Source organism: Ixodes scapularis, unplaced genomic scaffold, assembly GCF_016920785.2.
Source record: "Ixodes scapularis isolate PalLabHiFi unplaced genomic scaffold, ASM1692078v2 PGA_scaffold10__122_contigs__length_95168666, whole genome shotgun sequence".
NCBI classification, from domain to species: Eukaryota; Metazoa; Arthropoda; class Arachnida; order Ixodida; family Ixodidae; genus Ixodes; species Ixodes scapularis.
In genome coordinates, this window is record NW_024609836.1 from 94,161,627 (window position 1) to 94,178,118 (window position 16,492).

The window sequence follows — 16,492 nt, forward strand, 5'->3', positions numbered from 1 at the left end:
GGTATTACTGGCGCGTACCATATAAAGGATGCAAATTTTCACGCGTTTTGATCACCGCAGAAAAGTGATTAGGGTTAGCAATCCTGAACGCTCGCAACGTTTGTCCGCAACCTGCGACACCGTTAAAAGGCTGCGCCAGGCAAAAGTCGCTCATTTCTTTCGAAATGTGTGACACACTTGAGAGAGAAGTGTACTAGTCTGGCGAAATAAAGACTTTCCTCAAACTAAGCTTTATTTTTCATCTAACATAAAATAAATTGTTTTACAAAGGTAAGTGGTCTCATGGCATGTATTTTGGCCTGAAAAATTGATGTTTTGGTTATAGCGCGGTACCGCTTATAGTGCAGATTTTCGCGACTCCCGCGACATACGTTATATGCGGTCTACACTGTATCTATTTGAGGGTGTCGTTGTTCGAGAGAGCCCGATAGATCAACTATCAAAGCAGACCGGCCATGCGTGGGGACTGTTCTAACAGCAACCACTTGTGGGAGAGACACGGAAGTGAGAAAACTCCAATGGAAATCATTTATTGCAGCGTGTCATTCCTGCAGGAAGACCACTCAGACCAATGCAATCATCATTCCCTTCTCGCGTTCACCAACCCCTTTCCCCCTGCAAAGACTCTACCCCAGGAAAAACAAGAGGTTGTCTGGTGGCACCAAGTCGGTTCCAATGGACAGGAAGCCAGCGTATGGATAAGCATGCCATTTACAATCAGCCAGCATGGGCGTTGGTACATGACCACACAGAGAAATCAGAGATTGTACATGCCCAGTGCCCACCGCTTGAGCCACTCAGACGCATACCTCGGCAAACCTCACTCATGAAGGCCCTCACTCACCCTCACTCAACCTCATCTTCACAGGTGAGGTGAGGGTGAGTGAGGGCCGTGAGGGCGGTGAGGGCGGTGAGGGCCGTGAGGGCGGTGAGGGCCATGAGGGCCGTGAGGGCGGTGAGGGCCATAAGTGCGTGAGGGGCGTGAGGGGCGTGAGGGCGGTGAGTGGCGTGAGGGCCATGAGTGCGTGAGTGGTGTGAGGGCGGTGAGTGTGTGAGGGGTGTGAGGGTCATGAGTGCCTGAGGGCAGTGAGTGGCATGAGAGGCGTGAGGGCCTTGAGGGCGGTGAGTGCATGAGGTGTGTGAGGGCCGTGAGGGCGGTGAGTGCGTGAGGCCCCCTTCAGATCGAGCATCTTTCTCAGCAATTTTGGTGTTAATGGCGGGTTGTTCTCTAGCTTTCCCTAGATCGACACGAATTGCTGAGATCGGGTCCAGCTCGAAATAAGCAAGCAACTCGGAGCAATTCGAATACGTTTGAAGCGGCTGCATCCAATCAGGGACGCAAAATTTTCACGTGGTACCTTGTGCCGGTGATGATGACACCGAAAGACTTGGTTCTGGTTTGAAATCGATCGTTTTTTGGAAATAAACTGTTTCAGAAAGGTGCATTAGTATTCTTAACGAGATTTAAATGAATAAAAACACGTTTATAACGCGTAATTGTGTCTAAATAGTGCAAGAAAAATAAAATTTTATGATGGCGATGGCAAATCGCAGCAATTGGTTGCTGCGTGTGATCGCGGGCGGCCCATGTTGCTGGTGTTGCGACGTAAAGTTTCTGGGCGAAATTGCCCCATCTGAAGCTGGCCTGAGTGGCGTGAGGGCCATCAGTGAGTGAGGGGTGTGAGGGCCGCAAGGGCGGTGAGGGGCGTGAGGGCAGTGAGTGGCGTGAGGGCGGTGAGTGGCGTGAGGGCGGTGAGTGGCGTGAGGGCTGTGAGGGCGGTGAGTGGCGTGAGGGCTATGAGTGCGTGAGGGCGATGAGGGCGGTGAGGGCTGCGAGGGCGGTGAGTGGCGTGAGGGCTGTGAGTGGCGTGAGTGCCATGAGTGAGTGAGGGCAGTGAGGGCCGTGAGGGGCGTGAGGGCCGTGAGGAGCGTGAGGGTCGTGAGTGCGTGAGGGCCGTGAGGTTCAGTGAGGGTGAGTGAAGGGCTGAAGGTGAGTGTGACTGTGAGGGTGAGGTTGAGTGAGGGGCTGAAGGTGAGTGTAGCTGTGAGGGTGAGGGTGAGTGAGGGGTTTAGGTGGGTGTGGCTGTGAGGGTGAGTGAGGGCGACCTAAAATGCCGACCTCTGCTCAGACGCTTACACAGAGTGCTCATCTGTGGACCTGCTTCCCTGGGAGGTACCTCAAGTTCCCAAAATCCTGTAAAAACTTGGGGAATCTGTGTCCCTAAAATCCCTAGTCCCTTCTAGTCATACAAACCTGTACCCCAAAATGTTCCCCAAGTCCCTAGAGTCTCATAGAAACTTGCTAGTCCCCAAGGGCCAGCAAGGGATAGGGCTGGTCCCCAAGTCTCTAGAGTCGCATAGGGAGGGTCCCTGCTGTCCGTGCTGCCTTTCTAGTAGGGTTAGGAGGGGTCGTTCCTCACCGAGGTGGACTCCTTGGGCTTTGGCACACCGAGGAGCTCATAGGCATACAGGTTCTCCTCCAGGGTGCGGTCGTATGTGATGCTGATGGGGATGACCGTGATGTCTGACACCCTTGACGTGAAGAACAGCTCCAGGACCGTCTGCAGGAGCCCTGTGCAGCCATCGCGCAAACGGAGGCTTATACGGTATCCATAGGTGCTGGGCACTCGGAAAGAAGCTTACACAGGATTATGTGACTAGTTTTACTAAATATTACCTGCAAAACGTCTGCATTATGGGCCTACCTCAATGTTTCTCTATTTTAATTGTATTATTATACAAAATCTTAGTAAGCTCCGTCCTCACTGCATCAATATCTTTACCACATGAACATTGCGTCGGCAGAGGAACCAAGGATACTGATAGGGCGAAGAGGACAAGATAACTCGCTAGAACAGCCAAGGCCACTCTAGCAAGTTAGTATGTCTTTCCATCAAATGTGTTCGTCAGGTGGTGCAAGCCACTGCCTGATTTGAAGGGTTCAGTCGTATGCATTCATCCATCCATACACTCTTCATCCATCCATAAACTCTTCATACCACATAGGTTCCAGTTAAATTACTGTTCCCCATATTCCCTCTGGAACAAGTCAAATTTATATCTGGATTTGGGATGATATGTGGAATGCCAATTCTCATTGCTTTGTTTTTTTTTATCTGGAGCATATGTAGGAGCTACATGGATTGTCATTCCCCCTATGTGCTGTTCCACTTAAGTTCTTACCTGCTCCAGTTAAAACTTGCAGAAGGTGCTTTTTTACATTTATAATTTATAATTATCAATTATCTGAAACACTGAATTGTGTAAAGCACAAAGTATCTACAATTATCTGAAACACTGCTTCACATAAACTATGAAGTGTGTGGAACACAATTCCTCCCTGTTAAGCAGAACTTTTTTCAAAAAAAGTTCCGGCTATAACTGGAAGTGGAACAAGATTAAGAGTGCAGTGACGAGCAGGCTGGGAGGGCCACTTACCGGTGCGGGGGCAGAGCGACTTGGCGGACCGGCTCCGCGTGCCTTCCACGAAGAACTCGAGGGCATGCTCCGACCCGGAGACCAGCGCATGCACATACTCGCGGAACAGCTCCCAGTACAGCCGGTCCGTACCAAAGGTCCGGCGGATGAAGAAGGCGCCGCCGTTGCGCAGCAGCATTGTCACAGCCGGGAGGCCCAGGAAGTCTGCAGAGTTCCTCGTGGCTCACTTTCGAGAACAACGACACAGCGTGCGCGGACACTCCATGTACAACAGACCCTTTTTCAAAATTCAGTCCGCCAACCTTGATCACTATCGTCATCTTAATGTATGGCATCTGTGCCAAACTAACGCCAACCTTCTTGAGGTTGATGAAGGAAGAAGTCAAAGATGCAACCAAGGTGAGGGTATGTGAGGCCCGTACGTTTGAGACGTCAGTACAACATGATGCACAAATTTGATAGGACGCTGCATAAGCGTTTGTTTCAGAGTGTGGTCTAATCAATATCTAGGTAAGATTGTGGCTCTAAAGCCCTTCGATGACGTAAATTTAATCGAGGCACTTGTGGGTTACCGCTTTGTACTGGTCGGTTCTTGTGGTTCACACAGTCAGAGCTGAAACAAACTGAGAAAGAATTATGACGTGATCGAAGAACCCATTTTCATCTACCATTGACATGCGAAAGGGATGGTGCGCTATGAAATACAATTCCATGACTGCCATTAGTTTATCGAAAGTGAAACTGCTTTTTGAGCCACCAGATGGCACTGAACTTTGGAAACGTTTTACAGCAACCGTGTTATCATGTTTTCGTAAAAATGTTTCGTGATGCTATACACTTGTTCGTGATGCTTTACACCTGGAAACCAGCCCTAAAACACATTCTGCATTAAAACATTGTTATTTCCAGCCCAATTTTCATCTTAAAGGGGAACTCCGCCGATTTTTTTAGCTACCTAATCTAAATGCATAATCTGAGTGCGGATGGCTTCCTGATTCCGAAATGCTATCTCGTTCTCTCAGATCCACTCTATTTAATTTAAAAAATTTATATTTTGTTTGCTGTCGAAACCGAAACATCGTCCTCCCTAGTTTTTCCCCGGTTTTCCCTACCGCCCAAGCAAGACGTCAAAGGTGGGCAGCAAGGCGCGCGGCCAGCAATCTGGTCCGTTTGCGCCCGCCTTTCTCGCTTCTATCAGCGAGAAAACCGGGGCGTTCGTGCTATTTGAAGTTGATAATAATCTATATTTGCACAAAGTATGACCTTGGCCAACATGCTGAACCATGAGAAAGTAAAAAAAAAGAATGGGAGAAATTGGAATTTTGATAAAACCATTTTTGCAACTCGGTACGCTCAAGCCGAGGCTCGCTAGTTTTGCGATATCGCTAGTAATCCGTTTTCGTTCTATCAAAAGCTGGCAGCTACACTGGCAAAGAAAGGTAAGAGTCACGCAATACATTTTTTGACAAATTGCCAAAGCAGCACGGAAAATGCTCGGAACGTGGGTACAGGTGCCCCACACGCTTGTATAACCTAAAGGAATGTGCCATTTGTTTTCGATTTTCTTTAGTAAAGTTACGGTTGCAGGTGCCAACACGTGGGACTACTCTTGTGGCATGAAGATGCAAAAGATCTATAGAGCATTCCTGAAAAGCGCTTCTGGTCGATGCCATTTTCAGCTTTCGTGCGTGTGGCACGTACTTTGCTCGCCTTCCAAAGCGACGAACATGTGCATGCTCGGCTGGGACCTAACACATGTAGACTGTGATTCTCGTCAACAATGAAATGTATAGAATGGAATGAACTGCATTCGTGTAGATCAAATGGCAGGTTACTGGTCATGAAGATCGTGTTAAAATGACAATTAAAAGAACTCCGCAACCACCGAGCCAAACATCAAGGTGCAATGGAATGCGTATAAAATACACAAATACACTGTTCATTTTCAAATAAAGAATATTTGCTTGAAGATACAATAGTGCGTAACGTACAGAAAGACATGATAAAACTCTTAATTCAATATAAGTTAACTTAAGTTACTAAAAAAAAATCTGTACCCGTATTTTTAATTTTTTTCAGTAGAATGTAACGCATCCAAGCACCCTTCCACGAAAGCACATGAGAAAAAAATTTTTAAAATTAAGTTTTGGTTTAGGACAGTTTCCACCAGCTGTAAATTTGCATGCCTCCCCTCAACAACATTAGTATTTTCATTGTTTTAAAAAGAATTCAGCCCGGTATAATATTTCTTTGCAATAGAATAAATTAAAGACAGTTTCTTCACTTTTTCTGCAGAGAACATTGCACGCCAACCATTTGACAAGCTAGACAAAGGCTCTATCACATATTAATTGAGCTCAACACCTGCTCCATAAACCTCTGTAATAGCAGACAGGAATAGCAGTATGTCGAAAGTCATGTCCGAATTCAGACTTGAACTTTGTTTAAATGTTTCACTTCTCGTCTTCAACATATCGGCCGCGTAAGTGGAACTCCGAGAATAGCCCCCGAGCTAGATTCAACGTCCGAAACAGAAATAGTGTTTATAAAAAAAAAATTAAAATATCACTGAACCAATTGTGAATAACAAATGTGACTGCGCAAAATGTCGACTATAGTGCTGGATTGTGTATTATTTTTCACAATATTATTAGCGCTCTTCTTTGGACGGATGTCGTAGTGGTCAAAGCCGGCTTGAGTTTGCGCTTGCTGCTCTTGAAGCTGTTCCAGCTGCTGAAGGATACTCAACTCGTAGCACGCGGCTATAAAGTATTACGAGCATAAGTGAAAATGTTTCACGTGACACTAGTTCTCTTGGCACACAGCTCGCGTAAAAGCACCTTGACGTGGCTGACCTCCACTACTGCCGGGGAGTGCATTTTTTTCTCCGATGAAAACAAGGGTAAAAAAAAGAAGCTTTTTCTTGGCACTGTTCCTACAATCTATCGCGAAGCACAGATTGTTTGCCAAAGAACTTTCAACCTTGAAGCTGCGAAAAAATAATCTCGATCGCTGGCGTCCTGCAAAACGGAGGCCAATGTGGACTCCTCGCGTTGGGACGCCGGACGGCGGTGCCGCCCGGCGCCGCCGTTCACGCTAGTGTGGTCGGGCCTGTAGACGCACTGGCGCCGCCGCGTGCCCAGCTGTGCGCCTCCGTTGCGTTGTAGCCAAGTCTGACGCTGCACCGGAGCCGCTTGATAGCACTTCTCATTTTGTGCGCATAAGCTCACGCTACGTATACACATTTCCAGAAAACGCTCCTAGGCCGCCGCCATGTTGCTGATGCTGATGCGACTGGTGCGACTCTCGCGCCCTCTACCAGCTAGACATTTTCTGCCACTCTCTTGGACTGTGAAGACTCGCTCAGCGCGGTTCCCTACCTGCGTTTTTGCGGTTTTGCATTCGATGTTTTCTAGCCCCTCTTGAAAGTTTCCCCCTTTTTTTTTATGCGTGCTGCGTACCTTTTTCGTGTTATCCTCCATTGTGAGAAATAAGGCTGGTAAGCGCCTGCCATTCAAGCTTTTCTGCTTGACATTCACGGGAAACGAAGGAGGTGAAGAACGTCGAACGGCCCTCGACGCGATTTTGCGAACATTGTTCTCGCCCCTCCCAGAGATAATCCACGTAGAATCCTCAGTCCCCTCCAAAAGTAGTTGTGCGGCTTCCCGAGTCGCTCGTCCGCCTGCCCATCCGTGACGTACGCGGGTAGGGAAAAATAGGGATATTTCATTGCTGCCAGCAGAGAGTTGCCTCCTGGAACCCTCGCGGCCGGTGTAACTTGAAAATTCAACAACTTCACGGGAAATTTTTATTTTTATAAAATATGTTGGTTATCAGTTCAGAAAGTGTTATTGATGCGATCTGCAAATTTCCAGCCAAATAGAAGTCTAACAAAAAATTGGCGGAGTTCCCCTTCACGCACATTTCTCCGGCAAAGGCATAAAATTTCAACACCCGTATCTCTCTCTCTGTCACAGAGTTCCACCTCCTTTTTAGCCTGACTGGCTACGTTTTGGCAGGACCAGCTCTGCACCTTCTGATGTTCGCTTTGTTGTGGAACAAACGTGGACTTTTAACTAGATGTGCTAGACGGACTGTAAGTATGTTCAGTGACAAGTTAAAGGGATACTGCAATGAAATTCTAGCGCCTATTTTATTATCTAAATGTGAGCCACGTTCTGGCCACACCACGAAGACACACCTTTTTTACTCAAAAAGACACCGAAAACATTATTTAAAAGGAACCAGCCGAAAAGCAGCACCGCTCCACAGAAGTAAGGCGGCCAGCTGCGCGCGCGCAAGCCCTGTCGAATTGGATTTTCCTTCTCTGCTGGCCTTTTCAACTCTTGCGGGGAACGGGGAGGGGCAACCAAAAAAGGCCAGGTTGTAACGCGTTGACGATCCGCCAAGTGGCAGAGCCGATAACCTTGCCAGTTCCCAAGCAGCTTTGCCCATGCTGTACCAACTGACGTCACAGACAACTGACATCACGTCTGTGACGTCAACTGGTCAGCTCCCGTGATGCATAGCGCTCTTCGATGGCTGATCTTCGAGCGCTCGCTGGAATCGGTCCTTTGGAACGAGAAATAGAGCCAGTAGTTCAAAATACAAGTGTGCGATTGTCATTAACAGATCGAGTTTATCGTGTTTAACTTATTTCTGAACGTGACGGGAATATTTTACGTTTCAATTCAGTATCCCTTGAAAAAGGCACTACACCTATTTCTGCCAATAGTCTATTTATGGTCATAACTCAATCTATGGGCTCTAAGCATCCTAAAAAAGCAAACATTACATTCGTGCATGACCGATTTCACTATTAAAGTTAGTATTAAAAGATAGATTACCTCGAAATATTGCACACACTGGAGGACACCGTCACACGAGGAATGGCAGGGCTCTGCCGCTCCTCGTTTGATGGCGCCATCTGGTGTCAATCTCTTGATACCGATTTTAATAGAAAAATCTGCCACACATAAACATAATGTTAAATTTTTTAGGAAGCTTGAAGCCCATAGATTGAGTTATGACCATAAATAGACTATTGCAGAAAGTGGCTTAGTGCCCCTTAAGGGGGCAGTAGAAACTCCACCTCTAACAGAAGGCTTCTGCCTTAGATATATCTTCATTGAACGTGCGGCCAAAGCCCGACAGAGGGCCACTTCAACTGTGTTCTTGACCTATTGCCCACTAAAGGTGATTGTAACCAGAGAGTGGAGAGCCCTCACCGAAGACATTGAGTGTAGGGTGGCATCAGCCATCCACTCGGCCCCACCTTTATAATGCCACCTTCCCCTCCCCACCATCCCTCTAGCGTAGGGTGCACTTGGAGTGCAGCAGTTCGTGACGATGCAAGTCAGCATCGATGCCTGGTTCAGTGCTTCTGCTACTGCATTGCCACTAACATTAAAGGGACACTAAAGTTATCTGTGACATCGTCTATTTCTGATCATAACTCAGTCTATGGCCTTTTAGCCTTCTAAGAAACCCGAGATGAGATTAATGTGCATCCGATTTCCCTATCAAAAGTGGGATCAAAGATTGTGATATGTCCGTTTTTCTGAGATCCGGCACAGAAGCCAGAAAGCGCCGTTGGACATGCGACAGCAGATTGCGATCGATCGCTTCCTGCGCGGCAAGGGGGCCAACCAACAACGGACTGATTCTTCAATGTGTGCGATTCAGGCATGGACCTAGACTGAGTTATGACCATAAATCGACACTTTCAAAAACCACTCCAGTGCCCCTTCAAGGCTGTTGCAATGGATTGTAAGGGGGCCTTCTCCAGCCCTCGCCACGTCTCTTCCGAGGATTCCGAGCATCACTTACCGAGGCCCGCAGCGATGACGGGCAGCGGCACGTTGTAGTAGAAGCAGACATAGGAGAGCAGCAGGAAGTCGTTGTAGCTCCGGTGGGTCGGCAGCAGCAGCACGGGGTTCTCAACAGCAGCCCTGCGATACTGGCGACGCGAGCAGGTCTGAGGCCTCGCACTTGGCAGGGGAGAAGTGAGACGAAGCAGTGCATCCAAGCTTCCTCGCATCCGCATCTTTTCAAATGTTGTTGCGTTTGAGCAGCCCAAAAAAGCAGCGCCGCCATGGGCAGAGCGTTTGAGCTTCCTAGCATCCGCATCTGTTCTAATGTTTTTGTGTGTAAGCAGTCACCTTAATTTCAATTCTCCTGGTTTCTGATCTATATTGAACATACCTAATTTCAATTGTAGAGACTGCTTTGAACTCCACATTACTCTTTCCGTTTCCCTTTATGTGTCACCACAATCTGACATAATGCCAATTCACAGAGCACCCTTTGCTTACGCTGTACTATGTTACGTTACCTAAGCTGTGAGCGTTCAAGGTATGTTCACACGGTGCCGTTTTCTCACGTTCCATTATGCTTTAGGAGTTTACATCTTATATTTTGAATCACTGGGACATTCGTGCTTCGTATGGAGCGCGGCAACCAGACCCAAAAGTAGCTTTGCCACCACATACGAAGCACGGACGTCCCAGCGACACACGGGCCATCAGGGTGGTGGGGCGCGAACCCAAGCATCGAGCGGACCCAGAGGGGTGGGAAGAAAACTGTTGTGGCTCGTGCTAATCTGACTCGTAAAGAACTTAATTACATGTTATGCACTTTTATTTTTAGCTTGCAGCAAGAGCACCATGCAGAACGCTGATGTTTTTGCGAGTCAAAAGTTTGATAGACCTTTCCGGAAAATCCCCAGACGCCTCACGGCTATGCCACATTGCGCTGGGCGGCGTGGGGAATTGTGGGGCTGTTCCAATGTATGCTTGAGCCGACTCAGAAGCTTTGTACATCAAGCGGTACCATTCATCATCTCTTATCATTGCGCATTTAGATTGCACAAAAAATAAGACGGACATAAATCAAGGTCACACAAATTCCATTCGGCTTTCCTTCTGCTTTCTGTGTTTTGATGTCGCAAAACGAACCGACGTCAGCTTCATCTTCTACTTCTAGGTGACCTTTCACGTGCCGCACATTGGAATGTCGTAATGCATCAAGCAGACAATGAAGGTGCCACATGCAAAGTGTCTGAGCAAAGACTTAAAAAAATCTCTGAAAATAGGGCGTCTTAAAAAAAAAATCTTTCCGGCAACACACTACTAGCCACGAACACGGCTGCCCCTTTATGTGGCGACACAAAAACGGACAGCATTTAGAGATTGCAGAAAACATACTAATTAGCTAAATAATTTACCAGAATTAACTCATAAACCCTTTAAATAAAGAAAACAAACATATAGATCCAATTAAGAACTTCTGTGCATCATCAAAAACCACTAAACCTACTAATTTAAAGAAAATATAAAACAAATACAACAATGGACAACATTAAAAAAAATTGTTTATTTTTATTTCAGGTTATTCTTTTTTTTTTTTTTAGGAGGGATTCGGAGCACAACTTTGCACCAGCAGTCCTGCCCTCCCGCTGGCCAAAGCGCGAAGCTACTGCCTCACCTCTCTCGTAGGATGAAAGAAAGAGTGGTGCACATGTGTTGCGTGCCTCGGCCACCAGGCGGCAGCACCGCTGGCGCAAATAATCACTCTGATAAGAAACTTGAACTTAGAAATGCGTTCAAATTAAGCTCTTTTCTGGAATGTCACAAAATGCTGCATTTTCCCTATATCTTTCTAAAATGAGTTGATTTAGTGGTTTTCAAAGATGCTCAACAGATTTATAATTGGAACTGTATGTTTTTGTCACTAATTGAAAACATGATTACTAAATCTTGGTTAATTATTTAGCTAATGAGAATGTTTCTTGCTGTCCCTGACATCTGCTGTGACTGGCAGTTTGTTCTAGTTTCTTTTCTTCTCAACCACCCTATTTTTAAGGACCTTGAAGGCCTTTGCTGAAGCACCTGTTATTTCCAAAGTGGTCTATTCCAGATGCCATGGTTGTACAACTTCCCTATAGACCCACACGCGGCCCTGACGTCACGCAGCTGCGGTGGCGCTGTCGACAGCACTGCGCATGCGCAGACGCTTCGCTTCACACGAATTCGGTTTGTGCGCACGCGCAGTGCCCACACCTGGTGTGGGCAAACGCGGGCTTGTTTGTAAACAGCGTGTCGGTCTATAGACCCTTTTTTTTTAAATGGCCAAAAGGTGGCACTGTTGCATTTTATGTACCCACAAACTTCCTGTCAAATGAGAGGACAAACACCCCATAAGACCGCTTTTTGCAACGTTCATGAAATATTCTATGACCACTTCTGTCGGTGGTTAGTCAAAGGACCGATTAGCGAGAGATTTATTGGAGATTTTGTAATAATCCCGTAATACGAAAGATTCCCTGTTATATGCCAAATAGCACCGCACAAGGACCTCGCTAAATCCTCAGCTTCGTGATTTCTCTAGAACTTCATCGTCCCGGGAATTCTTACATCAACAGGCTTGACCAGAAGTCTCTTGGGAAGCAAGAGACGGCTTGTGTTTGTAAACACGAAAAGGGTCTATACAATAGACTGACCCCTGCCTACAGTATGCCAGCTGTGTCTCACCCTGTCCATGCCCTCGGTGGAAACGTAGATGGAGCGGTACATGCTCTTGTAGGACTTGCTGAACAGGTAGCCGAGGAAGCGAATGTTGCCCATGCGCATGTTGTGCCCCATCTCCTCCAGAACCTTCCTCGCCTCCTCCGCAACCTCCGCGCGTGGACGCTTCTGGGCATGGCTCACCTGGAGGTGCCGCCGGCAGGAGGGAGTTAAGCGGTCTTCTTTGTTCATTGTCGTTAGTACTACATTGCTTGGAACGCGTCTTCGACCGGTGCGGTTACCGCACCCCCTTTGTGGTCCCTCGATTGCAACCCGATGTCGCCGCAAAAGTGTCGTTGCGTTGCCTGCTGCGATACTGGCAGTGGCACAGCACCGGCGGTTGGTGCAGCAGACGCTTCTTCTGCTGCAGGTCACTCTCCATCTTGACGGTTCCTGGAAGCCTCCGCAGCCAGGAGTTGGGACATCGCTACAGTAAGCGAATGCGAGCAAACTCGCGTTCGCTCACATTTTTTTCTGGAACTCCTACAAACAACCGCCAAGGTCGCGACGTCCAACAGCATACAACGCCGACTCCCGCAACGTTGTTTTTTTTTTTTTCATTTTGGGACCGCTTTTTGGAGCACGGGCGGTACGGAACACTAAACGCGCCAGTCGAAGACGCATTCCAGGCACCCTAGTCGGTGTATAGATAGACTCAAAGCTGAAACCTGCCTCGGTGATGGCCGCCTGGACACGGGCGCTGTCCAGCACGTTCTGCTTGATCTCCAGCGGTGTGTGTGCAGCATAGAAGCGGTAGCGCGGGCAGCTCCACTGCCGCGTGCACCACGACAGGTCACCCTTGGTGCGGCGGTCCGACAAGATGTCCTCGAAGTGCTCGCCGTTGAGGCTCACACTCATGATGACCTCTCGATGGTCGCGAGCGAGGGTGGGCGGCCTCCTTTCGCTGACGGAAAAAGCAGCTGTCGGGACAAACGGTGGAGTCGTTCTCGTTATTCAAGCTTTCTCGGCGGCGTCACTTCTTAAAGGGGTCATGAAACGCTTTTCCAACTTTTTCCTGTTTAGCTTTTTTCCTCAACTCATAAATCGCGCATTCCGCTAAACAGTTCAAGAAGACGAAAAGAGGGGAGGCCCCTCTTGCTCGGAATCTGGTTTGTGTACCTGGACAGAGCCATTGTCCCCCTAGAAGATTAGCCCGTCGCTCAAAATTCAGACAAAAGTTGCTTTCCCCAACCTGTTCACCCCGAAGCTGACAGTGCTGTGGAAGCTACGTGCTCGTTGGGCTAGCCACACTTGCCACGTCATCACACTCCTTCGCGCATACCCACGTGCAGAGAATGCGGTCAGGTGATGAAAGGGAGGCAGCTGATTGGTCCGGCAAGCGCGTAGCTTCCACCACAATATCAGCTTAGGGGTGAAGGGAATAAGTGAGGTCCGGTCTCGTGTGACGTGCGTTTGGACCCGATGACACACTTTTGGGACCGCGGATGTATCACAGTGAAAAAGCAGAGAGCTTGCAAAGGGGAAGAGGTAAGAAATAGTGGGGAAGAGGTACGAAATAGTCCGCTGTGTTTTCAAATTTTCGCACTGAAAATCAGGCTTTTGACTTTCTACCTCTTTTCTTTTGGCCCACTGAACGATGTGTTATTAGTAAAATCCCAATCTAAAATGTTTTATCCCAACCCAAAATTCGTTTCATGGGCCCTTTAAGGCTGGTTTACACACTTGCAAATGCTTAGGACCAAGCGGCTCAAGACCTACTTGGGATCTCTCACAAGAGAATACACTGGGGTCATCGTAGCCCAAAACACACTTGGCATTTCTGTATATTTCCTATTTTTTCAGCGCATCATTCTTTCTTTTCTGGCTCGTAAAACTTTTAACAATGTTATCAATGACCACTTCTCATAGACAGCATACACATATTCAATCTCGCAAATACTGCAAAACCTTCAGTACGGTTATTTGGGGAGCGAAAGTGTTTCCTAGATGGCTCCAGCGTGTTCTCCCATTGTAAGTGGTTGCAGTACAAACTTAACACCAATGTGTTGCTCGAGCTTTCGCTAAAGTAAACTGCACGTTATAGGTGACTTCCTTTCCTGGCGTTTTAATTGTAATGAGGTTTGCAGGGCAGGTGCTGTTTTACCACCTACACACCGTCACTTTCCCAACGGAAGAAACACCCAAACAAAAGCGTGGACCAATTAGTATATTTGGTGAAATGATGGGTCTACAAAAATTAAGTTATTGACAAAAGCCTGACAGCATGACAGCCTGATAGACGTAGTATCTGCAGTGGGCCCAAGATTTGCAGATCAGCAGCTCCATATGAGTATCATTTTTTTTTAAAGAAATTGCGCAAAAAAGCGTGCAACTCCTAAAAAACGAAGAAACCACTACGAGTGCTGGACATGGTGCCTAACTTCCAAAAATAACTAAGAAAACAAAACAAAAAACACCTGGCATAACACTGCGTCAATATTGTGGACTTGAGCTGCGCTTGAGGAACACAAACTTCACCTGTTCTCTAGCGTTCTCAGCAACATACGCTTCGATCTCGTTGGCAGCAAGCGCTAATAAGATGCCCCAGAGATGCCACGCACTGTGTTTCTTAAGCTATCAGTGACTTTAGTAGCGCTGTCCAACAACAGCTGTGACAAGTCGTGGTGACAGGGCAAAGGGACACTGACAATCCCCAAAAAAGTTTTTACATCTTTTGCCAGGCAATTTAATATGGTTGTCAGGAGACTTCCCAAGCAATATTTTGCTACAGAGTCACATATATTTTTAATAAAGCTAAAAACCTCAGCTGCTCAAAACCGAAACCGAAACACGAGCACGTAAGCTCATGGCCGGAAATCAAGAAACTACACCTGACACCACATTTTTTTTTTTTTTTTGTCTGCTTTTTCAGCGCATGAAGCACATGACAACGATGTTTCATGTACCGTTGGTCGTGCGATTGCTTCACACTTACCGTAAAATACCGCGAGATGCCCCAACATTGAAAGGTAACCCACCCCAATTTTTGGCTTGATTCGCTATATTCTTTTAAACACCGAAAGATAGCCTACCTCTAGTAATCGTAGTGATCATAGCATTTTTGGGCTATCACGTCTTGCCAAGACATATACAAGACCCCTTCCTTGTCTTGCAAAGACGTCTTTAGACGTCTAATAGACGACTTCGTGTTCAGTGGGAAGTCAGCATGGAATTTAATGCTACCGGCAACAAAAAAAGGAGAGAAAAAAATCCACGAGCTGCAAAATACGGCTCATATTCGCCGTGCAGCTGGGGTAACGTTGTCAACATGTGTTTGTGTCCATATACAGCCGACAGTCGAGCAAAAGCGACACTAATAACATTCATAATAATAATAAAAGAGTACTTACCTCGTAATGCTGTTTCTTCAAGTTGGTAGGACGTGAGGGGCTCCTTGGAGAAAGATGTTATTGACCGAGGCGGCAGTCACTTCGGATAACGCTTTTTTAAACCGGCGGGCACACGTAGTACAGGTTTTCGCACTGAAGCACCCAAACTGCGGCCAGTATCATTTAGATTTTTGTTTCTTTCGTAGACTCTACTCTATGAGACCCTGAACATCGACTGAAGCCCCGACGATCCGATAGCGGACGATTATTCACCGATCTCCGAATACCGCCACCGATGAGAGCTGCCGATGCCGCCGATCACGCCACTACCACTTGCGTTCTTTAGCGCTGCTATGGCAACCCCTACAATTGTACAATTTAAGTTAACTTTGGATCTCAACAAAAAAAAATTTACTAACTATCTTTTTATTCAAATTTTAGAACGTCTCAAAATGTTATTGAAGAGGAATGTCTCAAAATTTTATGTGTCACGTGCCGGAAAAGAAACCGAAACCAACGTCGGAGTTTGTGGTTTCGGCAGTATTTTTGGCGCCTTCCTCGTCCATATTTTGGTGTGTTTTAAGCTTCTCTCAGAAAACACTGTCAAAAACGTGGCCGCAACAGCTTGCATTTGTTTTTCGTCAGCGTTGGATCTTATTGCGTCATGTTTAGAAGGCAGTAGAAGCGTAGAAGCTCCACCTCCGGCATGTACGATCTCAATGCCTCCGGCATACGCTGGCCTCCTGGCTTTGGCTGCGTGAGAGATGCCGACGTGTCATCGAGAACAAAAAGGTTCGCGCTGAAGGCGGAGCTTTTACTGCGTTCTTAGCCCCCCACCAACTATTGTCACTGACAGGATAAGACCGACATAAAATTTCCAACGCTCGACCTCCAGCACGCGCCCGTTGTCTTCCACCGTGCTTCGTCTGCGCATGCACGCGTGAGGATCAATTAGACCGTACCAAAGTTAAAAGCTGGGCTAGTTGGTGTCGGCTAAACATAATGTAGGTAAAACAGCGCAGAATGACAGACTAGAGGAAGGAACGAACAGGATGAGACAGGCGCTGACTCGCAACTGAAGGTTTTATTACCGAAAACATAAAAAGTAAACACGTAAGGGAACATATACAGATGCGCCTACCTTTCTGCCACATCACAAGG

The 16,492-nt window shown here is 47.2% G+C and overlaps 1 protein-coding gene across 1 annotated transcript in view; it reads right to left on the reverse strand.

Moving 5' to 3' along the window:
* The window catches only part of LOC8052992 (dihydroxyacetone phosphate acyltransferase), a 29,787-nt gene extending 14,101 nt beyond the window's left edge, over positions 1-15,686 (reverse strand). The window contains exons 1-6 of the mRNA XM_029979226.3: positions 15,353-15,686; positions 12,675-12,922; positions 11,970-12,146; positions 9,268-9,397; positions 3,439-3,642; positions 2,421-2,572 (exon numbers count right to left, since the gene is read on the reverse strand). Of these exons, the coding sequence (XP_029835086.2) occupies positions 2,421-2,572; positions 3,439-3,642; positions 9,268-9,397; positions 11,970-12,146; positions 12,675-12,860 (849 nt within the window). The 5' untranslated portion in view covers positions 12,861-12,922; positions 15,353-15,686. The remainder of the gene's footprint in view (positions 1-2,420; positions 2,573-3,438; positions 3,643-9,267; positions 9,398-11,969; positions 12,147-12,674; positions 12,923-15,352) is intronic.
* Positions 15,687-16,492: the final 806 nt, after the last annotated feature.